The sequence below is a fragment of the Oncorhynchus nerka genome, linkage group LG26 (assembly GCF_034236695.1).
Source record: "Oncorhynchus nerka isolate Pitt River linkage group LG26, Oner_Uvic_2.0, whole genome shotgun sequence".
Classification (NCBI taxonomy): Eukaryota; Metazoa; Chordata; class Actinopteri; order Salmoniformes; family Salmonidae; genus Oncorhynchus; species Oncorhynchus nerka.
The window spans coordinates 5,918,313-5,946,213 of record NC_088421.1 but is presented as its reverse complement, the minus strand read 5'-3'; the positions used below and the strand labels follow the sequence as shown (position 1 = coordinate 5,946,213).

The 27,901-nt window shown below is 44.1% G+C and overlaps 1 protein-coding gene across 1 annotated transcript in view; it reads left to right on the top strand.

The window, feature by feature from the left end:
• The window catches only part of LOC115110127 (protein FAM171A2-like), a 69,272-nt gene that overhangs the window by 26,780 nt on the left and 14,591 nt on the right, over nucleotides 1-27,901 (top strand). The window contains exons 3-5 of the mRNA XM_029635515.2: nucleotides 6,796-6,888; nucleotides 21,433-21,591; nucleotides 22,161-22,340. Of these exons, the coding sequence (XP_029491375.1) occupies nucleotides 6,796-6,888; nucleotides 21,433-21,591; nucleotides 22,161-22,340 (432 nt within the window). The remainder of the gene's footprint in view (nucleotides 1-6,795; nucleotides 6,889-21,432; nucleotides 21,592-22,160; nucleotides 22,341-27,901) is intronic.

The following is a 27,901-nucleotide window of genomic DNA, read 5'->3' as shown; positions in this document are numbered from 1 at the left end:
TCCTTGGGATGTTTAAAGCTTGGGAAATCTTTTTGTATCCAAATCCGGCTTTAAACTTCTTCACAACAGTATCTCGGACCTGCCTGGTGTGTTCCTTGTTCTTCATGATGCTCTCTGCGCTTTTAACGGACCTCTGAGACTATCACAGTGCAGGTGCATTTATACGGAGACTTGATTACACACAGGTGGATTGTATTTATCATCATTAGTCATTTAGGTCAACATTGGATCATTCAGAGATCCTCACTGAACTTCTGGAGAGAGTTTGCTGCACTGAAAGTAAAGGGGCTGAATAATATTTGCACACCAAATTTTTCAGTTTTTGATTTGTTAAAAAAGTTTGAAATATCCAATAAATGTCGTTCCACTTCATGATTGTGTCCCACTTGTTGTTGATTCTTCACAAAAAAATACAGTTTTATATCTTTATGTTTGAAGCCTGAAATGTGGCAAATGGTCACAAAGTTCAAGGGGGCCGAATACTTTCGCAAGGCACTGTATATACTGAGATCATGTGACACTTAGATTGCACACAGGTGGACTTTATCTAACTAATTATATATTCTGAAGGTAATTGGTTGCACCCGATCTTATTTAGGGGCTTCATAGCAAAGGGGGTGAATGTGTATGCATGCACCACTTTTCTGTTTTTTATTTTTTAGAATTTTTCGAAAGAAGTTTTTTTTTTGTCACTTCACCAATTTGGACTATTTGTGTATGTACATGACATGAAATCCAAATAAAAATCCATGTAAATCGGAGCTGCTCTTCCTCCCGGGGAAGGACTGCCCATTCCATGATCTCGCCATCACGGTTGACAACTCCATTGTGTCCTCCTCCCAGAGCGCTAAGAACCTTGGCGTGATCCTGGACAACACCCTTTCGTTCTCAACTAACATCAGGCGGTGGCCCGTTCTTGTAGGTTCATGCTCTACAACATCCCAGAGTACGACCCTGCCTCACACAGGAAGCAGCGCAGGTCCTAATCCAGGCACTTGTCATCTCCCGTCTGGATTACTGCAACTCGCTGTTGGCTGGGCTCCCTGCCTGTGCCATTAAACCCCTACAACTCATCCAGAACGCCGCAGCCCGTCTGGTGTTCAACCTTCCCAAGTTCTCTCACGTCACCCCGCTCCTCCGCTCTCTCCACTGGCTTCCAGTTGAAGCTCGCATCCGCTACAAGACCATGGTGCTTGCCTACGGAGCTGTGAGGGGAACGGCACCTCAGTACCTCCAGGCTCTGATCAGGCCCTACACCCAAACAAGGGCACTGCGTTCATCCACCTCTGGCCTGCTCGCCTCCCTACCACTGAGGAAGTACAGTTCCCGCGCAGCCCAGTCAAAACTGTTCGCTGCTCTGGCCCCCAATGGTGGAACAAACTCCCTCACGACGCCAGGACAGCGGAGTCAATCACCACCTTCCGGAGACACCTGAAACCCCACCTCTTTCAGGAATACCTAGGATAGGATAAAGTAATCCTTCTCACCCCCCCTTAAAAGATTTAGATGCACTATTGTAAAGTGGCTGTTCCACTGGATGTCTTAAGGTGAACGCACCAATTTGTAAGTCGCTCTGGATAAGAGCGTCTGCTAAATGACTTAAATGTAATGTAAATGTAAATTACAGGTTGTAATGCAACAAAATAGGAAAAACTCCAAGGGGGATGAATACTTTTGCAAGGCACTGTATACTCGAGTATGTGGGGTGTTCTGCAGTGACATCTAAAATGCTTTAAATTAATCAGCACCTTGGAGAGCTCTGTCCATTTCACCACCATAGATAGTAGTCTACTTGGCTCTTTAGTTTGCCTGCTTCAGATGGGATGGAGCATTACTGTAGCTCTTTCCTCCATTATATCAACTGCAGCATACCTTCTTTTTTTTAAACCTGCGCTCTCTGATACTTTAGCCTGCATTCAATGGCATATGGTCATAATGATTTAATGAGAAACAATGTTCATCCAAGTGGTAAACCTCTTGTCTTTTTAGTTTTCTTTTTGTGTTTCTCATTTTCACAAACCCTTTTAATTGCTCTTTCATTTCATGCCTGCATTTGTCCCTAGCCATTGTTGTCTCTGTCAACAAGTTCTCTCCACAGAGCACACACACTGTCAGCAGACCTTAACATTGTCTATTTCTGTATACCCATAATTCCAAACTTCATTGTCCTCAAGTTATCCCCCTGGGCCCTGCCTATTAACCCAATTAAGTTTCCATGGATTCTGGAATCATTCTGAAGTGAACTGGATTGATTAAATTAACTTCACTTGGAATATATTTCATAATATATGTATTCTCTATAGGTCTATACTATAATCCTTTTCTATTTAATTACAGTATATCCATATAAATTCCTGAGCCATTTTAACAAGGCATTATATGGAAATTCGAGAGGGCTGCAGAGTGCTGACAACAGAACAGAATCATGTCTTTGATGATTGTGATAATGAGAATCCGCTCAGTCTGTTTGCACTTCACAAACTTTTTAAGCCATTATGACATTGCAGAAATCTGAAGGGGGATGCTAGCCTGGTCCCAGATCTGTTTATATAGTCAACTCATACGGTCGTTTATCATAGGGTAGGATTTGGCAAGACCGCACAAACAGATCTGGGGCGAGGCTGGAGATATACACCATTGTGTCCACATCACAATAACTACCATATATTAAAGAATAACTATGGGTAACTGTTAACGTACTATAACCATGACTCAACAATCTGAGAGAGGGTCAGCCATGCATCCTTTGTCCCTTATGCTTTCAAACCCAAAATGCTTTCCCCCTTAGAGAGATGTCTCTTCAACAGTCTCCGTCAGTAGTGTTCTGTTTATCACTGACTTTGTTCGCCCCTCTATTCTTCTCTATTCTTCCTCTATTCTTCTCGTATTTTATTATCGTTGGTCTAAGAGAGACCAAATGTTTTCTTTTTAAGTCAGAGGACCGAACCCGAACTGAACACAACCTGGAAGGATGGATGATAAAACTGGTGTCTTGGAGGCAGCATTTTTGCGTTGCTTTCTTGTTATGTTGACTCTCTTTCCCCTAATGTGGATACTCTCTCTCACTTTTCCCATCTCCATCTGTCTTTCCTCCCCATCCCACTTCCCTTCTCCCCTGTGTCAAATTCACACAAAAAATGTCTCCCTCTGTTGCACAGTCTTTTCTGGCTCTAGCTCTGGCTCTTGTCTCTCCCCCCATCTGTGCCTCAGGCCCAGTGCTGTATATGCTCTGGTCTGACAAGCAGTCACCTTCCCTTTTCTCTGCTTCCCATGGTGGAGAATATTAAGCACTGTGGGATCTGCCTGTGTGTGTGTGTGCGTTTGCGATCTGTGTGCTTGCGTGCTTGTCTGTGTGTGTGTGTGCATGAGAGAAAGGGACGAATGTCCCAGTTCTCTCAGTTAAAGCAGCGTCTATGAACCTGGGCTGACGTAACCTGCCTGGCTCACGCTAACTGTAGCTCTTAGCTCTTGGAAAGCATCCACCCACACACAGAGCATACTCATACAGCCTAATAATTCAAGCTGCAGGGAACGGTGTAAACACTGCATGCTGCATCAACTCTCCTTGTCAACAACAGTGACTTCAATGCAGACATCTGCACACAAAGCTTTCCCTTTATGGAGTGATCAGCATTTAACATGCAATACACGGTCTATATCTTACCAAGCTGTAGATATATTGTGCATCCAGTATAATAAAATATATAATAATAATTTTAATTATTGTCTTTTTAGCAGATTGTATCAAGCAAATGACAACTGTATACCAATTGACGTATGCAGATGAGTGTGCACTTCTACTGTGAGGATCTGTGCAATGAAAAAATTCACAAAAAGCTTGATAAATGTCTTGATGTCTCTGCTGCCTTATGCACACAGGCTTATAGCTCAGGGGGTACATCAGTATCAGCAACACCCCGATTCTTCTCAATAACAGATTTTAAAAATACATTTGACCTTTATTTAACTAGGCAAGTCAGTTCAGAACAAATTCTTATTTTCAATGACGGCCTAGGAACAGTGGGTTAACTGCCTTGTTGAGGGGCAGAACGACAGATTTTTACCTTGTCAGCTTGGGGATTTGATCTTGCAACCTTTAGGGTTACAAGTCCAACGCTCTAACCACTAGGCTACTTGCTTCCCCAATGGGCATTAACCTGGTTAACCAGACTGAACACTGGTTAATTCATTCATGGTTCAGTCTGGTTAAACCAGGCTAGGTAGGCCCTGGGCACTGCAGCTTACTCCAGCCACCATGCTAATGTGTCCTAGAGAGTAGCCAGCACCTGCTGCAACTTCAGAGAGTCCAGACAGCCCAAGGCTACACTGGTCAGTGGGTATAGTCAGATCCCTAGAGACAGATGGGGGGATAAAATGTTCTGGAGAAAACAATGCCCAAATACCACACAGTTGAGTTGTCATTTCTGCTGATGCTAAAAGCCAAGTAAACAATGCCATTCAATAACCTTACTCTACTTCAGTGGTTCCCAAACTGTGGGGTGGGAATGGCCCCCAAAAACTCAGTCCTACTTTCAACTTACTCCTGAAAGTTGTGATAGTATAGTGCGCAAGGTGCAATTTTGAAATTGGGTAGTGCATCAGCAGTTTTCCTCTTGTCAAGTCAGTTATTACAGAGTGCTATTTGTAACTTAGAAATGTCCAGATCAGCTAAGATCATTCATTTTAGCAAGGTTTTTTTAGCCCATTGATTTTTTTTTCTAATGTTTGAGTCGCTCAAATATCAAATGAACACGTAAGATATGGGGAAACGTGTAGACTTGTAGAAAATGAGCCATAAAACTGAAAATGTTTTCTCTGCACCCCATGAGAAAGTGTATCGAATTGCAGGAAATTAGCTTTAACACTACAACCGCTAGGCTTTTAAGGTAATGAGCAGTAATTCTGACTGCAACGTTCTAACAGTGTAATTAATACATTTCATATATGCTATCGCTAAAATAATTGTTGTGTTTATGAAGGTCTTGGTTAAGATTAGAATTTTTTATTTTTTAAATTTAAAATAAAAATAGGATTTTCATGAGTTTGTTACTGTAGACTATATGTAAAAACAAAAACAACTAAAAACACCAGCATTCAAGTGTTCAATCAATCTGTTACCAGATGTCGCGTTCTAGTTTCTTAGTCATCGAAATGGAGGTAGCGCATGATCTCTCTGTAGCAATCCCGTGACATGCTATCTCCAAAGAAAGGTATCCAATACATTTTTGGCCTGATAATCGTCCCGTAGCATTGTCACCGGCTTGTTCTATCCAAACGGTGGCTGTTCCTTCCTCACTCTTGTCTCACGGTTTCATTTTGTGGTAGCCCGGTCAGCTTCGGAGGTGTCATGGTTAATTTCTTCCACACCATTTCAGTTGTTTTCATTCAGATTTTTGAAAATGTACACACACACTCACTGTGTATTCCAAGTAGGCCAGAATAGACTGTTTGGACTGCTGTTCTTCATTCACAATTGGTGATTACATGATTATGCATCATTCGCTTCCTCTCTCTAATCAACTCACCTATTCTCCCCCCATTTATACTACTTTATTTATTTCATCTGTTGTAATACGTGTGAAATTATACTCGACACGGCACTTTCAAGTGTCGTGAGAAGGAGCGGAGCAAGCACTACTGTCGGGAGACGGAGAGGCAATAGTGGAAAATCATTCATAAAATGACATGCCCTCTTAAAACTGATCATAACTTCAGTTCTGTTTGTGGTATTAAGATTCTAACAACGACAGTGTGTTATGTAGATGTGTTAGGAAAAGGCAAGGACAGAGGGGGACACGACTTAACAAGTGGAAGAGTAATATTTATTTTTCTTTCATGAGCAGTCCAAAATGACGGCTTTTCTACTGTTAAAATGGCAACAACAAAAAAGCCGCCATCCTGTGGAAAAATGTGTAGAATGGCAGGAAATAAGCTTTAAACCTGCAGAATGTTTTCTCCACCAACAAGAGGGGTGTGAACAGTTTGTGTCATGAATAGTGCTTGTACCCATAGAAATATATATACCCGGTGTGGGATGTTCCCAATGCTGGAAGGGGGGCCTGAGGGAAAACGTTTGAATGGCAGGAACCATGCTCTCTGTAATACCCCACTTATACCTAATGCTGATACCTGACAACAAACTAAGATGGGTCCTAGGTTTCACCAAATAGTGCTGGTTGTTTAGTCTACACACCCTTTCGAGATTTATAATCCAATACATGTAACTCTCTTGACCAGCAAAGCATACACCTGTCACGAGTTTAAAGACAGCACACATCCTTCCACGCCCCCTGAACACAAACGCGAACGGATAGAGATGCTTGTCAATGTCAGGAGTGTTTTGAATCTATCCTGAGCGCTTTCCCTCTGGGTGGATTTCAATGCCTCGTCACAACTGTTATTGCTCATTGCCAGTGTCTCCTCCCCTAGTGGACTCGGGTTGCAGACACACACACACACACACCTCTCAGTCTGCCTGTCAGGGAGGGAACTCTCAGGTGGGATGCACTAGGATTTCCTCACCACACGTTTATAGTATCCTCTATGGACCGCTGATGAATGAGGTGGCCTGGTTTCTTTATATAACCCCACGCTGGCTGTATTTTTGTCTTGCTGCAAGGCTGGAAACACTTTGAAGGGAGCAAAATAGGTCATGACTGTCTCTCTGTGTTTGATAAACATTGTTTTGTTATGACTGGGAGTGGGGGGCAAAACGACAGCAGTCAACAGAGACCGGTGTCTGTCTGATTGATGACAGATCTGTCATACCTAACTCTCTCTCTCTCTCTCTCTCAGTGTATGCTACAGTCAGCCTCTACCTGCTCCCCCAGCGGCCTGCCACCCTGATCCTGTATGATGATGTCGTCCAGGTGCTGCTAGGATCCCCAGGTGAGTCTCTACATACTATACGTGCCTGGTCCTGTATGTGGTTCTGTATGGCTCAGTTGGTAGAGCGTGACACTTGCAGCACCGGGATTGTAGGTTTGTTTCTCGGGGCCCACCCATTTGTGAAATGTATGTATGCACGCATGACTGTCAGTCACTTTGAATAGAAGCGTCTTCTAAATGGCATATACAAAAATATGAAAAATATATACCTGTCTCCACATTATACTTACATTATACTGTCACGTATCTCTCCTCTTCTTCCAAAGGCAAATCTCCATTACAAAATGTTGCGGTGTCACTACAGCCTGGGGTTCGATCCCAAACTGTGTCACACAACCGGCCGTGACTTGGAGTCTCACATGGTTGAGGGCGCAAACATTTGGCCTAGCATTAGGGTTGGGGGGCTTTAGCATTGGGTTCAGTACACCCTAGCACAGACAGAATGACTGGTTGTCATTTGAGGTGTTTCTTTGAAATCATTGGTGCTTCTGCCTGGTTCAGCGTCACGCGGCAGTGTTAAGAAGTGTGGTTTGGTGGGTCATGTTGGCGCAGGGGACGCATGACTCGACCTTCGCCTACCCGAGCTCATTGGGGAGTTGCAGCGATTAGACAAGATCGTAATCATGAAATTAGGGGAAAATGGGGGGGGGGTTAAAAATTACAAAAGTAAAAATGTTGATGGCTGACATAATGACATCACATGACGCTACTACTACTAGCTACATTGACTAGCTAGGTTCACAATGTAAACAAAAACAACGTGTGAAATTACAGGATCATTTAGAACAACCACTAGCAACAATTTAAAGGTTCATTATGCAGAAAATACTCTGCCATTTCAGTTTGTGACAAAACAAACAGAGAATCTTTGTACCATCTATACTATATATTATTTCAATAACCCAGCTTTTTGAAGCTGGTTTACAAAACACATTTTAAGAACAGGAGGCACAGAAATCTACCACTTCTTAGACTTGCTTTCAATGATACTGACAGATCTATAACTCTTGAGAATTTGGTCAGGTCGCCCAAAAAGTGACATATTGCAGATTTAATGAGTACCTGCGAAAAACTGGACCAAAGCTATTGTACTTACGCATAATCGTATAGAATAAAGATGCTCTCCCTCTCTGCTCTTCTCCGATCTCTAAAACAACGCTCGGTGTAGCAGGTAAAACACAACACAACCCTTGTAGTGGAGCTGAAGAGTAATTGGCAGAACAAATGGAGGGTGCTGTCCTCTGACAACGCGGGCCTCTCTGTATTCAAAGTCAGTTACATCACTAATACATCACTCGGCCGCTACACTACAGCAAAAGAGAAACAGGCTTTTATTGTCTAATCAGCTAATCACAGCTCTAAATTTTGTGTGTACGCGTGCGTGTGCAGATGGTGTGTGTTGTGTTTATTACCCCACCGGTAAATCAATACAGAAAATGAAGCATCCAAACGAAATCGACCTAGATATACAGCACTCTTATCTGCCTCAAGGCATTTCTAGGCAAACCAAACAGGCTGTAAATGTCTTCCAGAATTTACACCGGTTTATGAATATGCTGGGTGTGAAGTCCATGCTTTGTTCATCTCTATTAAATCAATTCAAGAAAGACCTATAGATTCACTGGTCGTTGTTCCATATGATTTTAATAATTGCTTTCACAGCGGCAGCAGTACGTACTATTGTTGTGTTGTTATAGCCCACATTATGGGATGTGATAAACGTGATAGATACTGTCTGATACCCTCTGGGTGTGAACATCTCATTTAATCATATGTATTTTTAAAACCCCTTTTTACATCAGCAGTTGTTACAAAGTACTTTACAGATACCCGGCCTCAAATCCAAAAGAGCAAGCGATGCAGAGTTAGACGCACAGTGGCTAGGAAAACAATCATGACATGCAGTTGGGGGTGTGTGTGTTGCGGGGAATGCTGGGTAGGAACAATACACAATAATTGTAGAAAATGTTCCATCTTTCCCTCTGTACTCCTCTTAAATATACAGTACGAGGTGTAGGCACAGTGTACACCTCCCTGTCTTCTCGCCATCCTTCTTCCTCATTCTCGTCATCTCTGTCAGTTTCTCTGCTTACGCTGCCAGTACAGTGCTGTACGTGGTGCCACAGCCCTCAACGTCCTGTCACCTGTCCAGTCCAATGAGTGAGCCAGAATGATGTAATCCGCTCCAACCAAGGCCCCTTAAGAAAGCTGTACATGCGACATGCTCCCACTTTCTCTGTAGATCATGCTCTCTCTCTTCCTTTCTCTCTCGCTTTCTCTCTCAGACCCACACAACACACATTCTCTTTACTGTCGATCAACTGAATCTCCATACCTCCTAAATCTCTCTCTCTCTTCCCCCTCCTCTCTGAACTGTCAAGCCCAGGGCCCCTAATGCAGCGGTTTTCCCTTGTCTCCTTAACGATCCCAGAATCCGGGACTGACGTGACTGTATTTGTGCGCGTGCGTGACAGGATGAGAGGCATTTATTGTGACTGCAGCACATTGATTTTTGGTAGCAACGGCCTCAATGAGAGCCCTGTCTGTCCACTTTATTTATGCCCCAGACAGTTTTCTTTATTCCTTTGCTATTCCCTCTGTCAAAAGGGCCTTTCATGCCATAATTGACTACATATTACTCCACCCCCCCTGTGGGGTTTTAGTAGTGTGTTGGTGATTTATGTGGCGAGGAGAGGCATCCTTTACTTGTTCAATTGATTTGGGTCTACCTGAGGTACAACTGTTGTACAGACTTAACCCACCAGACATGTCTTTTCACTGTCCCCAAATTCAGAAAAAAACTCCCTTCCGTCTCATCTTGCTCAAATCAACAGCCTCACAATGCCTCTCCCCCATTTTACCTAGATATTTTATTTTAGTACTGTATGTATTGAACTGTAGGCTGTGTGTGCCATTTATTTGTATTTATGTAGTTCTGTCCTTGAGCCGTTCTTGTCTATTAATGTTCTGTGATATGTTTCATGTTTTGTGTGGACCCCAGAAATAGTAGCTGCTGCTTTCGCAAAAGCTAATGGGGATTCTAATAAAATTGAAGAAAAAAATACCTAACCAGTTCCAATGACCAGATTACCCCTGTGTCCTTAGTTAGTTAGTCAGGTTTGAATAATACTTTAATTGAATCAGGATGAGATACAGTTACACAACTCTCTTGTTAACACGTTGGAGCATCTGGCAACTTTTATAGAGGGACATGAATGGAGGATGTGGTCGTTTTGCTGACACACATACACTTACACACACATACACTTACACACACACTCTCCCACTCTCTCTCTCTCTCTCAATGCCTCCAGGGTAGGCTCGCTCAGTCAGTTAAGCGAGGAGCAGTTTAGTACGTTTCCTCTGCTGTATCTCTAAGCGGTAGAGACGAGTCTCTCAGGACGACCAAGCACGGTAGTGTGTCGCGACGAGGGCTCTAGTATCAGGGAGAAGACAGACAGTAGATCCCTGTGCTGACGGATAGGAACTGATGAGAGGCCATCTGAAAGTGCAGCTCTCAGTGCTGAGGCTAGTCACCATGGAGACGACCCGGTGGCAGGAAACTAAAGTGTTTTGAAGAGGTGGAGGAGTGCCAGTGGGGGGGGGTACTTTTAAGCTGTGTTTGACAAAAACCCAAAATGCTGTGTTTGGTAGAATGAGATTGTTGGTGTGACTGTGTACTTGAAAGCATGCAGCACGCGATTGGCGTAATTAAGCTGTGTAATCACAAGGTATGTTAGCTATTTAGTAAACATTGTAGCCTGTTTGAGTGTTAGTGCATTCTGTGTTATTGCCATTATGGTTGAAACATCATTGCGCAAGTAGTAGCAGCTAATGTATATCATTCAAGGACGGCCTGCAATGAATGCATCATTGTACAACCTTGATCTTTTTACCTCTTTTCTTACATTGTATATTGAATCATCTTTACAACGTTACCCACTTAACACTATCTTTGCCCATAAAAGTCTCATGGGCCAGACGTCATGATAATGCATTACTGGCGATAAAGCAGTGTTACACACAATTCATTGGAGCATCACAGAAGGCAAAGTTATCCCCTCGACCAGTCTTTTGGTGGAGGCATATGCAGGCTCTGAAGGTATTATGCTGCGAGTGGTTGTTAGCCAGTCATAGGCCCTAGAAGTGTGTCTAAAACTTTACTCATCTGGTTGTGTGTCTTATCTGTGTGCTTCATGATAGGAACCATAGCAGGGATATCAACGAGGCTATTTCTCAGCTATGGCATTGAGCCTGATGTGTCCACATCGACAGAAAAACCTCCAGGGAAGTGAATTGGTAAAAAATGGGCAAACACATATAGTGTCAGCAGTAAGTGACTATAACGTAACTAACACAAATCATGCTGTGATTCAATCAATCACTGCATCCCAGCTGCACTTTTAACTCAAATGTCATGCCTTTACAACACACACACAACATAATGTAAGTTTAGAGCGGCCTCCGCGTCTGGCATATGCTGCTCTGTGGTGGCTACGCTCGGTGATCACACTTTCCCATCATGCCTCCCTCCATATGCTCTGCCTTGTCCATTTGTTTTTCTCGATGCTCTGTGATGTCTTACCGAACACCTGGGCCTTGTCCGTTGGTATGGAAACAAGGGAACAAAGGGTTCACTAAAATCACAACTTGTTCTATCTCATTCCGCTGTCTCTAAGCCTAGCCATGTCGCAGCATCAAGCCATTTTATATGTTGATTAGTGCTGTGTCATATAGCACAAGTATTCAGCAGCACCCATTTAGTACGAAGCCCTGTCTTTGAGTCTAGGTAGGGGTAGGGGCATACATTTCTGTGAGTATGGAACATTTCTGGGATCTTTTATTTCAGCTCATAAAACATGGGACCAACACTTTACATGTGGCGTTTATATTACAATTCAGTGTGTGTATATATACAGTTGATGTCGGAAGTTTACATACACTTAGGTTGGAGTCATTAAAACTTGTTTTTCAACCACTTCACAAATTTCCTGTTAAACAAACTATAGTTTTGGCAAGTCGGTCCTTTCCTGTGGTGATCCTCATGAGAGCCATTTTCATCATAGATCTTGGTGGTTTTTGAGACTGCACCTGAAGAAACTTTCAAAGTTCTAGAAATGTTAAGGTTTGACTGACCTTCATGCCTTAAAGTAATGATGGACTGTCATTTCTCTTTGCTTATTTGACCTTTTCTTGCCATGATATGGACTTGGTCTTTTACCAAATAGAGCTATCTTGTGTATACCACCCCTACCTTGTTACAACACAAATGCATTAAGAAGGAAAGAAATTCCACAAATGAACTTTTAAGAAGGCACACCTGTTAATCGAAATGCATTCCAGGTGACTACCTCATGAAGTTGTTTGAAAGAATGGGTGGTTACTTTGAAGAATCTCAAATATAACATATATTTTGATTTTTTTTAAACGCTTTTGGTTACTACATAATTCCATATGTTATTTATGTTCATAGTTTTGATGTGATCACTATTTTTTTTATTTTTTTTTTATTTCACCTTTATTTAACCAGGTAGGCTAGTTGAGAACAAGTTCTCATTTGCAACTGCGACCTGGCCAAGATAAAGCATAGCAGTGTGAACAGACAACACAGAGTTACACATGGAGTAAGCAATTAACAAGTCAATAACACAGTAGAAAAAAAATGGGCAGTCTATATACAATGTGTGCAAAAGGCATGAGGAGGTAGGCGAATAATACAATTTTGCAGATTAACACTGGGGTGATAAATGATCAGATGGTCATGTACAGGTAGAGATATTGGTGTGCAAAAGAGCAGAAAAGTAAATAAATAAATAAAAAAAACAGTATAAAAACAGTATGGGGATGAGGTAGGTGAAAATGGGTGGGCTATTTACCAATAGACTATGTACAGCTGCAGCGATCGGTTAGCTGCTCGGATAGCTGATGTTTGAAGTTGGTGAGGGAGATAAAAGTCTCCAACTTCAGCGATTTTTGCAGTTCATTCCAGTCACAGGCAGCAGAGTACTGGAACGAAAGGCGGCCAAATGAGGTGTTGGCTTTAGGGATGATCAGTGAGATACATCTGCTGGAGCGTGTGCTACGGATGGGTGTTGCCATCGTGACCAGTGAACTGAGATAAGGCGGAGCTTTACCTAGCATGGACTTGTAGATGACCTGAGCCAGTGGGTCTGGCGACGAATATGTAGCGAGGGCCAGCCGACTAGAGCATACAAGTCGCAGTGGTGGGTGGTATAAGGTGCTTTGGTGACAAAACGGATGGCACTATGATAGACTGCATCCAGTTTGCTGAGTAGAGTGTTGGAAGCCATTTTGTAGATGACATCGCCGAAATCGAGGATCGGTAGGATAGTCAGTTTTACTAGGGTAAGCTTGGCGGCGTGAGTGAAGGAGGCTTTGTTGCGGAATAGAAAGCCGACTCTTGATTTGATTTTCGATTGGAGATGTTTGATGTGAGTCTGGAAGGAGAGTTTGCAGTCTAGCCAGACACCTAGGTACTTATAGATGTCCACATATTCAAGGTCGGAACCATCCAGGGTGGTGATGCTAGTCGGGCATGCGGGTGCAGGCAGCGATCGGTTGAAAAGCATGCATTTGGTTTTACTCGCGTTTAAGAGCAGTTGGAGGCCACGGAAGGAGTGCTGTATGGCATTGAAGCTCGTTTGAGGTTAGATAGCACAGTGTCCAATGACGGGCCGAAAGTATATAGAATGGTGTCGTCTGCGTAGAGGTGGATCAGGGAATCGCCCGCAGCAAGAGCAACATCATTGATATATACAGAGAAAAGAGTCGGCCCGAGAATTGAACCCTGTGGCACCCCCATAGAGACTGCCAGAGGACCGGACAGCATGCCCTCCGATTTGACACACTAAACTCTGTCTGCAAAGTAATTGGTGAACCAGGCAAGGCAGTCATCCGAGAAACCGAGGCTATTGAGTCTGCCGATAAGAATATGGTGATTGACAGAGTCGAAAGCCTTGGCGAGGTCGATGAAGACGGCTGCACAGTACTGTCTTTTATCGATGGCGGTTATGATATCGTTTAGTACCTTCAGCGTGGCTATCATTCTACAATGTAAAAAAAAAGTAAAATAAAGAAACATCCGTTAATGAGTAGGTGTGTCCAAACTTTTGACTGGTACTGTATATGTATTATTACTATTATTGTATTTTTTGGGGGGGGATTTAAACCAGCCCACTCTAATAGAAGATGGTCTGGCCCTTCTGATAATTGCCAGACTGCCACTCCACCCATGGGAGTTTGGACATGGTGTGTCCAGCATGATAAAATACCTAGAGAGTGCCTCCAGAAAGCCATTGGAAAGCTGTCAAACCATCCCAGACCACAGGCACCTCTGCCCCCTCAGCCAGCCACTGAACTCTAAACTCAATGCGGTTAGCGTTAGCATTGGCTCTACAGCGCAGTACACAGAGTTGCTCTCTAGTCCTCACTCCTGTGTGTTTTCCAGTCTTGTTGACAGATGGCACGCTGAGCTTTCACCCCCAGCCAAACCCTGGCTCTGGGCAGCATCAATAAGACTAGATCACACAATGCAGGGCACCGCCATTCATTAGTCACCTCTAATGGTGGTACCCCCTCAAGGTCAAAAGCACTCAGTTGTATGCCTGCACCTTTATTGCAGAAGGCAATGCGTCTTCTATCTTCTATGCATGGCCTTACTTTTTGTGAGTGAATGAGTAATTACATTATATGGCCCAATGAAACTCCAACACGCTTTGTGAAATGGAGTGCAGTACTTTTAACTGATGAATGGCTGGGTGGAATGAATCAGTGTCCTATTCCCTCTGGGGGTCTCTTCTTAATCTTACTCAACCAGGCTTTCAGCAGACATTTCGTTGATGGATGACCCATGTTCTCTCTTGGGACCCCTACTGCCACTCTCCCCCTTGATTCCTTTGACCCCTGCAACCACCCCACCACTCCCTCCTTGGCCCTTCCCTCCTCTCAGAGCAGAACCCAAGAAGTGACCCAGTCTGCCTGCCTCTCAGGGCCATTGCAGAGTCCTTTTGAGGTTTGTTTGTGTGAGTCTTCAAACTCCCCTCTCCTCAGTCCTCTTCTCTCTCCAGCTTTCCTTTATGCCATTGCTTCCTCCTCAGTCTGGCTGGGATCCTGCTCTGCTTAACAGACGGGCACTGTTCAGAGCTCCTCATGGCAAGAGGACCCAGAGAGGACCACCTGTACCAACCAATCAGCTCTGTGTTTTCTAGAGCCATGCCCCAGATCACGTCCCTGCCCTGGGCTAGCTTCAGTGAAGGAAAGGCAGCAGCTTGGCCCCTCTGATGGAGGGGGGCTACAGAAAGGAAGGAGCACAGAGGCAGGAAAGGGATGGTGAAGAATAAGAATTTAAAGCACAGCTCCACCAAGGAGTGGTCTGGCTTCTATGAGGAAGTCCGCACTTTACAGGTCCATATAATTATACTGAACACAAATATAAACACACCTGACAGGTGTGGCATATCAAGAAGCTGATGAAACAGCATGATCATTACTCTGGTGCACCTTGTGCTGGGGACAATAAAAGGCCACTCTAACATGTGCAGTTTTGTCACACAACACAGATAATGTAATGTTAATTTCTCTACCATAGGGATGTCCATGATAGCAATGACAAGTTTCAAGTTCGTAGACCACTATGGGGTGGATTTACAGTGGTTTAAATGGACACGTAAAATCAGATTATTTTTATTTGTCTGTAACTCTTTTGGCCAATTCCTTAGCTTTTTTTCTCAAACTATGTTAAGCCGTGTACGATTTAGACTCATTTGGTCATATGGTTCATGAGAGGAAGATTTTTTTAAATCATATTTTTGCTAGTGTATGCGCTAATAAGTATCTAATGGTATAGTGTGGCCATCTTTGAATGCATCAGCATTATTTTCTCAATCTCTTTAGGGACTATTGTGATGAGTCCAAAGACCAACTTTGGAGTGAATCTGACTTTTACTCTATGAGAAGACAAATGTTTTCTGATTATTTGAAGCATTAGCGCTACATAGTCCCAAACGTTTTTTTTAAAGATATCAATGCCAAACTTAATTGTTCATCATGTTAATGTCTTTGATCACGTAAAAACTCTCAGGTTGAAGTGGATTTACAAAGGATTTACACTGAACACAAATATAAATGCAACATGCAACCATTTCTAAGATTTTACTGAGTTACAGTTCATATAAGATATCAGTCAATTGAAATAAATTCATTAAGCCCTAACACGCTGTCATACGCGTTGATCCAGAGCATCCCAAACATGTTCAATGAGTGGCATACTCTGGTGAGTAAGAACTGGGATATTTTCAGTTTCGAGGAATTGTGTACAGATCCTTGCGACGTGGGCGTCCGTTATCATGCTGAAACATGAAGCGATGGCGGCTGAATTGCACAAAAGTACGCCTCGGGACCTCGTCACAGTAACTCTGCGCATTCAAATTGCCATTAATAAAATGCAACCGTGTTTGTTGTCCGCAGCTTATGCCTGCCACCGCCACAATGGGGCACTCTGTTCACAACGTTGACATCAGCAAACCACTCGCCCACACAACGCCATACACGCGGTCTGCCATCTGCCCGGAACAGTTTAAACTGGGATTAATCCGTGAAGAGCACATTTCTCCAGCGTGCCATTGACCATCGAAGGTCAGAATTTGCCAACTGAAGTCGGTTACGTAGCCGAACTGCAGTCAGGTCAAGACCCTGGTGTGGACAACGAGCACGCAGATGAGCTTCCCAGGTGTTCTGCGGTTGTGAGGCTAGTTGGACATACTGGTAAATTCTCGAAAACTCAGTTGGATGTAGCTTATGGTAGAGAAATTAACATTTAAATTCTCTGGCAACAGCTCTGGTGGACATTCCTGCAGTCAGTATGCCAATTGCACGCGCTCTCAACTTGAGACATCTGTGGCATTGTGTTGTGTGACAACTGGACATTTTAGAGTGGCCTTTTATTGTCCCAGCACAAGGTGCACCGGTGTAATGATCATGCTGTTTAATCAGATTCTTGATATGCCACACCTGTCAGGTGGATGGATTATCTGGGCAAAGTTCATATGCTCACTAACAGGGATGTAAATAAATTTGTGCACAACATTTTAGAGAAATACATTTTTTGTGCGTATGGAACATTTCTGGTATATTTTATTTCAGCTGGGACCAACACTTTACATGTTGCATTAATATTTTTGTTCACTATAAATGGACACACAAAATCAGATTTCCTGATTTATCAATAACTCAGCCATATCTTAACCAAGCTTTTCTCAAATTATGTTAAAAGATGTACCATGGGCCTACATACCTGAATGTTGTGTTATTTGCACTTATGGTTCATGAGAAGAAGTTCCACGATGGAGGAAAATCTATCCTGAAAGACCTAATGGGTCTTTGAGGCAAATTTGTTCAGCATGAGGAAAGACGCCTACATACAATGACTGTTCAATGATCCAAGACCAGCTCAGTTAATCCCTACCATTGTGACAATGAGTCGTCATAATGCTGCATCAAATGTACATGATCCTAGGGGCACTCTCAAACACAATATAAGTAACTTCATTTATGTGCCCCTAATTGCACCGAATACTTCTGTTTTATCCTACAGCTATTGTATGCAGTAATCATGTGCCTATGAACCAGAGTAACACTGTTAGCACTGAGGTGGTGTGCCCTCGTAGGAAGACCACTTTGTGCAGCTCCCCTGCACTACCAGCTCCAATGTAAATAACATGAGCAAGTCTACTTCTGATAAACTTACCAGTAAAGCATCGAAAACAATCAAGCAACCCAGAAAAGTGCTAAAAATAGCCCATATTAACATAAGCAGCCTGAGAAACAAGGCCCATGAAGTCAAGAACTTGCTTGTAACAGATGACATTGATATTCTGACTATCTTTGAGACTCACTTAGATAATACCTTTGATGATACAGTGGTAGCAATACATGGTTATAACATCTACCGAAAAGACAGAAATGCCAACAGAGGCGGTGTTGCGGTCTATATTCAAATCCACATTCCTGTTTAGCTTAGAGACAATCTAATGTTAAATACTGTTGAAGTAATATGGCTACAGGTTCATCTGCCTCACCTAAAGCCCATTCTTGTGGGAAGCTGCTATAGACCAAGTGCTAACAGTCAGTATCTGGATAATATGTGTGAAATGTGATATCAAAAGAGAAGTATATTTTCTGGGTGATTTAAATGTTGACTGGCTATCATCAAGCTGCCCACTCAAGAAAAAACTTCAAACTGTAACCAGTGCCTGCAACCTGGTTCATGTTGTCAGTCAACCTACCAGGGTAGTTACAAACAGCACAGGAATTAAATCATCAACATGTATTGATCACATCTTTACTAATGCTGAAGAAATTTGCTTTAAAATGGTATCCAAATCCATAGAATGTAGTATTCACAATATAATAGCCATATCTAGGAAAACCAAAGTTCCAAAGGCTGGGTCAAATATAAGAGGTCACACAATAAGTTTTGTAGTGATTCATACGTTGATGATGTAAAGAATATTTGCTGGTCTGTGGTGTGAAATGAGGAGCAACCAAATGCGGCACTTGACACATTTATGAAATTGCTTATTCCAGTTACTAATAAGCATGCAACCATTTAAGAAAATGACTATTAAAATTGTTAAATACCCTTGGCTTGATGAGGAATTGACTAATAATATGGTTGAGGGATGAGGCAAAAGGTATGGCAAATAAGTCTGGAAGCCCAACTGATTGGCAAACACTGCAAATTAAAAAATCATGTGACTAAATAAACTATACTTTGAAACAGATAAATTATATAAAGAATGATAGTAAAAAGCTTTGGGGCACCTTAAATTACATTTTGGGGGGGGGAAAGCCAACTCGGCTCCATCATTCATTGAATCAGATGGCTCATCACAAAGCCCACTGATATTGCCAACTGCTTTAATGACATTTTCATTGGCAAGATAAGCAAACTCTGCAGCTGACGCTACACATCCAAGTATATCGGACCAAATTATGAAAGACAAGAATTGTACTTTTGAATTCCATAAAGTCAGTGTGGAAGAGGTGAAATAATTATTGTTGCCTATCAACAATGACACAGGCCACAGGCTCTGACAATCTGGATGGGAAATTACTGAGGATAATAGCAGATGATCTTGCCACATCTTCAATTTAAGCCTACTAGAAAGTGTGGAAGAAGACTGGAGAGAAGCTAAAGTCATTCCGCTACCCAAGAATGGTAAAGCCCCCTTTACTGACTCAAATAGCCGATCAAACAGCCGGTTACCAACCATTAGTAATCTTCTGGGAAAAAATTGGACCAGATACAATGCTATTTCACAGTAAACAAATTGAAAACAGACTTTCAGCATGCTTATATAGGGAAGGACACTCAACAAGCACAGCACTTACACAAATGACTGATGATTGGCTGAGAGAAATTGATGATAAAATTATTTGTAGGGGCTGTCTTGTTGGACTTCAGTGCAGCTTATGACATTATCGATCATAGTTTGTTGCTGGAAAACGTATGTGTTATGGCTTTAATGTGGACAAATAGTTACTTGTCTAACAGAACACAGGCGGTGTTCTTTAATTGGAAGACTCTCAAACGTAATCGAGGTAGAATCAGGAATTCCCCAGGATAGCTCTTTAGGCCCCTTGCCTTTTAAAATGTTTACTAACGACATGCCACTGACTTTGAGTAAAGCCAGAGTATCTATGTATGAGGATGACTCGACACTATACACACTATATACAAAGGGAGGGAGGGGGAGAGAGAGAAGGGGAGGGAGGGGGAGAGCGAGAGAGGGAGGGGAGAGAGAGAGAGAGGGAGAGAGAGAGAGGGAGGGAGAGAGAGGGAGGGAGGGAGGGAGAGAGAGAGGGAGGGAGAGAAAGGGAGGGAGGGGGGAGAGAGAGAGAGGGAGGGAGAGAAAGGGAGGGAGGGGAGAGAGAGAGAGAGAGAGAGAGAGAGAGAGGGAGGGAGAGAAAAGGGAGGGAGGGAGAGAAAGGGAGGGAGGGGGAGAGAGAGAGGGGAGGGGAAAGGGAGGGAGGGGGAGAAAGGGAGGGAGAGAGGGAGGGAGGGAGGGGAGAGGGGAGGGGAGAGAAAGGGAGGGAGGGGGAGAGCGAGAGAGGGAGGGGGAGAGCGAGGGAGGGAGAGAAAGGGAGAGAGAGGGAGGGAGGGAGGGAGAGGGGGAGGGAGGGAGGGAGGGGGAGAGAGAGAGGGGGAGGGGAGAGGGAGGGGAGAGAGAGAGGGGGAGGAGAGAGAGGGAGGGGGAGAAAGGGAGGGAGGGGGAGAGAAAGAGAGGGAGGGAGAGAAAGGAGAGGGAGGGGGGAGAGAGGGAGGGAAGGGGAGGGAGAGAAAGGGAGGGAGAGGGGAGGGAGGGAGGGAGAGAAAGGGCAGGGAGTGAGAGAGAGAGGGAGGGGAGAGAAAGGGAGGGAGGGGGGAGAGAGGGGGGAGGGAGGGAGAGGGAGGGAGGAGGGGAGAGGGAGGGAGGGGGAGAAAAGGAGGGAGAGAGAAAGGGAGGGAGAGAGGGGGGGAGGGAGAGAGGGGGGGGAGAGAGAGAGGGAGGGGGAGAAAGGGGAGGGAGGGGAGAGAGGGGAGGGGGGGAGAGAGAGAGGGAGGGGAGAGAGAGAAAGGGAGGGAGGGAGGGGGAGGGAGGGAGGGAGAGAGGGGGGAGGAGAGAGGGGAGGGGGAGAGAAAGGGAGGGAGGGGGAGGGAGGGGGAGAGGAGGGAGAGGGAGGGAGGGAGGGAGAGGGAGAGAAAGGGAGGGAGAGAGAGGGAAAGAGGAGAAAGGGAGGGAGAGAGAGGGAGAGGGAGGGAGGGAGAGGGAAAGAGGGAGAGAAAGGGAGGGAGAGAGAGAGAGGGAGGGAGGGAGATACTACAATACAGCCGGCCTGGGGTGTTCAGTATAGTATAGACCCTCTGCATGGACATGCTCGCCTGGCTGTCTGCACAGATCAGGCCCCATGGTCACCAAATACTAATCATATTAGACAAGTGGCACCGTTACGAGGGGCCAGTGTATTTTTAGGCCTCTTTTTTTCCCCTTGTGGCAAGCCGAATCAAACGGGGAGAATGGGATTATAGTATGACAGGCAGGTAGACTGTTGTCCAACTTGCAGGGTTAGTCTCTATTGTCTTACTATAGACCAGCAAATCCTGCTAGCTGTCACAATCCCTGGATGCTGCTACTGTATGTGTGCTGGTTGTCATTTCAATTTGAGGGTTGGATTGATCCCGTGGTTAGGTTCTGTATAATCTGAATAAATTAAACATAAATAATTTAGTGTCTCTCTAAAACTGTTTTGTGGGGAGGAAATATTGTTAGTCTATTATTACTAGTTTTATAAACAGTACTATCTATATTCCATGAAAACTGTCTTCACTTTGTATTATCCCATTTCATAGGCCATATGATTGCCACACCAATGCCGTAAACGTTATGCTGCTTGTTCAGTTGCACCCCCAATCTCACAGACTCCTTCTCTCTCTCTCCCCTCCTTCCCCCACTTTCTCTCCTCTCTCACCCCTTCCCCCTCCAGGAGTCAAAAACCAGCCATGGATACAGCTCCAGAGGAAAGCAGTGACTCTGGCCCTCAACTCTACCAACCCAGAGCTCTCTGCTGTGCTGACCTCCGCACAGAGTCAGTATGAGATAGGAGGTTTCCCCTACCCATTGGGCCTGGAGAGCAATGCCACCGGTGAGAAATAGAGGGAGGGGGTGGAGGGTGGTTTGGGACGGTGGAAGAAGAGAGGGAGGGGGGGGGGGGTTGAAAAGGAGAAGGAAGGTGGGAAACAGGAGATGAGATGGGAAGAGAAGGATGAATGGAGGGGAATAAATGGGTAAAAGACAGGCTGAAAATGCAGAATTGCTCAAGTGGAAAATCCAGAGATTTTGACCAAAATAGATTTCTGTCAAAAACTCCCAAATTATGAGAAATGATGGCAGGAAACCATGGGAGAAGTATGATTACATAGTATTATGTCTGAGTGTCATGAATGATGAGAAGCCAATGCATAGTGTCTGTTGGAAAGACTCTTCTGACAAGTGTAAACCAGATCAACCATGATGATGATGATGATGCCTTAGAATGGTGAACAAACTGTAAAATGCTGAGGGTGAATATTGTGATGTTTGCATGGTGATGGTAGCGTTGGCGTTATTTGTGTTGAGAGGCGTGGTAGCGAGCCTTGTTTGGGATTTTCTACTGTCGGGTTCCACACCACACTGGTGTTTGGTCTAAAGACCTTTTGTGTCGTCTCTCTCCAGGGGCGAACAGTAGCTGGGTGGGCCTGACTGCGGTGGCGGCGGTCAATGCCCAGCTCTTCAGTCGTAACGGGACCAGTGTTCAGGTGTGGGACCCCGTCCATATCTGCATCCCCCTGCCCTTAGACACACCCCTGCAGACAGCCACCAGTGTCCCCGTGTGGAGGTTCGACGACAAGACAGGTAAAGGGAACCGCCCACCATCGTAGCTGACCAATACTGAGAGCCCTCCATGTCCAAGTGTCATCAATTTGTTTGATAGAGTGCCGACTCTTGAGTGCTGTCAGTTGAAAATGGTTTCCCTAAAAAAAACGTCCTTGTGTACAGAAACATCCTCGTACATACTTTAGCCAGTTTCATTTGTTCATCAACATTGGGCTTACTGCTATACTCAAATACATACATAAAAATGCCTGTCAATAAAAAAAACTGCCATTGATAGTAAGCCACCGTCCGTCGGACCACAAATCTAAGGCATATAAATGGCAGTGGTCTGAGCTTGGAACGGGGCGAATAAGAGGAACCTCCAGTCCATCTGCACTAACTATGGCTGCCTGGACTCCCAGCTGGTCACAGGTAGCCTGGTTCAACCAGACTGAACGCTGTGCCCAGCAGTGTTTTCCTCAGTTCAGTGTGGTTTACCCAGGCTAGCTGATCCTGTCTCACATGGGTTAATCCTCTTCCGCGCTGCTTCTCAGTGTCTAAAATATCGCAGTTCACTTGGCTGACAGTACTGTTATACAACTGCTGTGCATGCTTTCATAGGGAGGGAGCCACACAACACTCTCCATCTCTTTCTCTCTCTCTTACACATCTCTCTCTTTCTGTCTCTCTCTCTCACACACGCAAACACACTCTTTCTCCCGTTCATTCTGTTTCTCACTCTCTCTTTCTCTCACATACACACTCTCTCTGCCTCTCTCTTGCTCTGCATCTGCCTCCCTCTCTCTCCCTCTTGCTTTCTCTCTCTTTTGAAATTTATTTTATTTAACTAGGCAAGTCAGTTAAGAACAAATTCTTATTTACAATGACGTCCTACCCCAGCCAACGTTGTGCGCTGCCCTATGGGACTCCCAATCACGTCCGGATGTGATACAGCCTGGAATCAAACCAGGGACTGTAGTGACGCCTCTTGCACTGAGATGCAGTGCCTTAGACCGCTGCTTCACTCAGGAGCCCCCTTTTTCTCTCTCACGCACACAATCTCTCTGCCTCTCTCTCTTTCTCTCTCTCTCATACACTCACTTTCCTCCGTTGCTTTATGCAGTGGTGTAAAGTACTTAAGTAAAAAATACTTTCAAGTACTACTTAAGTAGTTTTTTGGGGTATCTGTACTTTACTTTTATATATATTTGTTTTACTACTTTTACTTTTACTTCATTACAATATTGTACTTTTTACTCCATACATTTTCCCTGACACCCAAAAGTACTGGTTACATTTTGAATGCTTAGCAGGACAGGAAAATAGTCAAATTCACACACTTATCAACCGAACATCCCTGGTCGTCCCTACTGCCTCTGATCTGGCGGACTCACTAAACACACATGCTTCGTTTGTAAATGATGTTTGAATGTTGGAGTGTGCCTGTGGCCTTCCGTAATTTAAAAAAAAACAAGAAAATGGTTCCATCTTCTCTGCTTAATATAAGGAATTTGAAATGATTGATACTTTTACTTTTGATACTTAAGTATATTTTAAACCAAGTACTTTTAGACTTTTATTCAAGTAGAATTTTACTGGGTGACTTTTACTTTTACTTGAGTTATTTTCTATTAAGGTATCTTTACTTTTACTCAAGTATAATAGTTGGGTACTTTTTCCACCACTGGCTTTATGGAACCGATGCCTAAAAACTCCAGACCAGGGTTGTTTCTTGTCCTGACAACCGGTCCGGACTTCCCATGGCAGCCATTGTTCCAGTGTGTCTGAACCGGAACATGCAGATCACTGCAGATCTCATTGACATGCCTGGCATTTCCCGACCGAGATTCACATTACCATAACTATGCTGAAGAAACCCTGGTAAACACTTCCTATGAATGTCCTCTTCATTACGCAGTATGGATTTAGTCATAGATGTTTATGAGCAGTTATTAGTGCCTATGTTGTGCATTATTATGCATGATTCGTAGCTCAGGCGTTCTAAATGTTTATTTTTTTTATTTCACCTTTATTTAACCAGGTAAGCAAGTTGAGAACAAGTTCTCATTTACAATTGCGAGCTGGCCAAGATAAAGCAAAGCAGTTCGACACATACAACGACACAGAGTTACACATGGAGTAAAACAAACATACAGTCAATAATACAGTAAAAAAAACAAGTCTATATACAATGTGAGCAAATTAGGTGAGAAGGGAGGTAAAGGCAAAAAAGGCCATGGTGGCAAAGTAAATACAATATAGCAAGTAAAACACTGGAATGGTAGTTTTGCAATGGAAGAATGTGCAAAGTAGAAATAAAAATAATGGGGTGCAAAGGAGCAAAATAAATAAATAAATTAAATACAGTTGGGAAAGAGGTAGTTGTTTGGGCTAAATTATAGGTGGGCTATGTACAGGTGCAGTAATCTGTAAGATGCTCTGACAGTTGGTGCTTAAAGCTAGTGAGGGAGATAAGTGTTTCCAATTTAAGAGATTTTTGTAGTTCGTTCCAGTCATTGGCAGCAGAGAACTGGAAGGAGAGGCGGCCAAAGAAAGAATTGGTTTTGGGGGTGACTAGAGAGATATACCTGCTGGAGCGTGTGCTACAGGTGGGAGATGCTATGGTGACCAGCGAGCTGAGATAAGGGGGACTTTACCTAGCAGGGTCTTGTAGATGACATGGAGCCAGTGGGTTTGGCGACGAGTATGAAGCGAGGCCAGCCAACGAGAGCGTACAGGTCGCAATGGTGGGTAGTATATGGGGCTTTGGTGACAAAACGGATTGCACTGTGATAGACTGCATCCAATTTGTTGAGTAGGGTATTGGAGGCTATTTTGTAAATGACATCGCCAAAGTCGAGGATTGGTAGGATGGTCAATTTTACAAGGGTATGTTTGGCAGCATGAGTGAAGGATGCTTTGTTGCGAAATAGGAAGCCAATTCTAGATTTAACTTTGGATTGAGATGTTTGATATGGGTCTGGAAGGAGAGTTTACAGTCTAACCAGACACCTAAGTATTTGTAGTTGTCCACGTATTCTAAGTCAGAGCCGTCCAGAGTAGTGATGTTGGACAGGCGGGTAGGTGCAGGTAGCGATCGGTTGAAGAGCATGCATTTAGTTTGACTTGTATTTAAGAGCAATTGGAGGCCACGGAAGGAGAGTTGTATGGCATTGAAGCTTGCCTGGAGGGTTGTTAACACAGTGTCCAAAGAAGGGCCGGAAGTATACAGAATGGTGTCGTCTGCGTAGAGGTGGATCAGAGACTCACCAGCAGCAAGAGCGACCTCATTGATGTATACAGAGAAGAGAGTCGGTCCAAGAATTGAACCCTGTGGCACCCCCATGGAGACTGCCAGAGGTCCGGACAGCAGACCCTCCGATTTGACACACTGAACTCTATCAGAGAAGTAGTTGGTGAACCAGGCGAGGCAATCATTTGAGAAACCAAGGCTGTCGAGTCTGCCGATGAGGATGTGGTGGTTGACAGAGTCGAAAGCCTTGGCCAGATCAATGAATACGGCTGCACAGTAATGTTTCTTATCGATGGCGGTTAAGATATCGTTTAGGACCTTGAGCGTGGCTGAGGTGCACCCATGACCAGCTCTGAAACCAGATTGCATAGCAGAGAAGGTATGGTGAGATTCGAAATGGTCAGTAATCTGTTTGTTGACTTGGCTTTCGAAGACCTTAGAAAGGCATGGTAGGATAGATATAGGTCTGTAGCAGTTTGGGTCAAGAGTGTCCCCCCTTTGAAGAGGGGGATGACCGCAGCTGCTTTCCAATCTTTGGGAATCTCAGATGACACGAAAAGAGAGGTTGAACAGGCTAGTAATAGGGGTGGCAACAATTTCGGCAGATAATTTTAGAAAGAAATGGTCCAGATTGTCTAGCCCGGCTGATTTGTAGGGGTCCAGATTTTTCAGCTCTTTCAGAACTTCAGCTGAATGGATTTGGGAGAAGGAGAAATGGGGAAGGCTTGGGCGAGTTGCTGTTGGGGGTGCAGTGCTGTTGACCGGGTAGGAGTTGCCAGGTGGAAAGCATGGCCAGCCGTAGAAAATGCTTATTGAAATTCTCAATTATGGTGGATTTATCAGTGGTGACAGTGTTTCCTATCTTCAGTGCAGTGGGCAGCTGGGAGGAGGTGTTCTTATTCTCCATGGACTTTACAGTGTCCCAGAACTTTTTAGAGTTAGTGTTGCAGGAAGCAAATTTCTGCTTGAAAAAGCTAGCCTTGGCTTTTCTAACTGCCTGTGTATAACGGTTTCTAGCTTCCCTGAACAGCTGCATATCACGGGGCTGTTCGATGCTAATGCAGAATGCCATAGGATGTTTTTGTGTTGGTTAAGGGCAGTCAGGTCTGGGGAGAACCAAGGACTATATCTGTTCCTGGTTCTAATTTTCTTGAATGGGGCATGTTTATTTAAGATTGTTAGGAAGGCATTTTTAAAATATCCAGGCATCCTCTACTGACGGGATGAGATCAATATCCTTCCAAGACACCCGGCCAGGTCGATTAGAAAGGCCTGCTCGCTGAAGTGTTTCAGGGAGCGTTTTACAGTGATGAGTGGAGGTCGTTTGACCGCTGACCCATTACGGATGCAGGCAATGAGGCAGTGATCGCTGAGATCTTGGTTGAAGACAGCAGAGGTGTATTTAGAGGGGAAGTTGGTTAGGATGATATCTATGAGGGTGCCCGTGTTTAAGGCTTTGGGGGGTACCTGGTAGGTTCATTGATAATTTGTGTGAGATTGAGGCATCAAGTTTAGATTGTAGGATGGCTGGGGTGTTAAGCATGTTCCAGTTTAGGTCGCCTAGCAGCACGAGCTCTGAAGATAGATGGGGGCAATCAGTTCACATATGGTGTCCAGAGCACAGCTGGGGGCAGAGGGTGGTCTATAGCAGGCGGCAACGGTGAGAGACTTGTTTTTAGAGAGGTGGATTTTTAAAAGTAGAAGTTCAAATTGTTTGGGTACAGACCTGGATAGTAGGACAGAACTCTGCAGGCTATCTTTGCAGTAGATTGCAACACCGCCCCCTTTGGCAGTTCTATCTTGTCTGAAAATGTTGTAGTTTGGAATTAAAATTTCTGAATTTTTGGTGGTCTTCCTAAGCCAGGATTCAGACACAGCTAGAACATCCGGGTTGGCAGAGTGTGCTAAAGCAGTGAAAAGAACAAACTTAGGGAGGAGGCTTCTAATGTTAACATGCATGAAACCAAGGCTATTACGGTTACAGAAGTCATCAAAAGAGAGCGCCTGGGGAATAGGAGTGGAGCTAGGCACTGCAGGGCCTGGATTCACCTCTACATCGCCAGAGGAACATAGGAGGAGAAGAATAAGGGTACGGCTAAAAGCAATAAGAATTGGTCGTCTGGAACAGAGAGTAAAAGGAGGTTTCTGGGGGCGATAAAATAGCATCAAGGTATAATGTACAGACAAAGGTATGGTAGGATGTGAATACAGTGGAGGTAAACCTAGGTATTGAGTGATGAAGAGAGAGATATTGTCTCTAGAAACATCATTGAAACCAGGAGATGTCATTGCATGTGTGGGTGGTGGAACTAATAAGTTGGATAAGGTATAGTGAGCAGGACTAGAG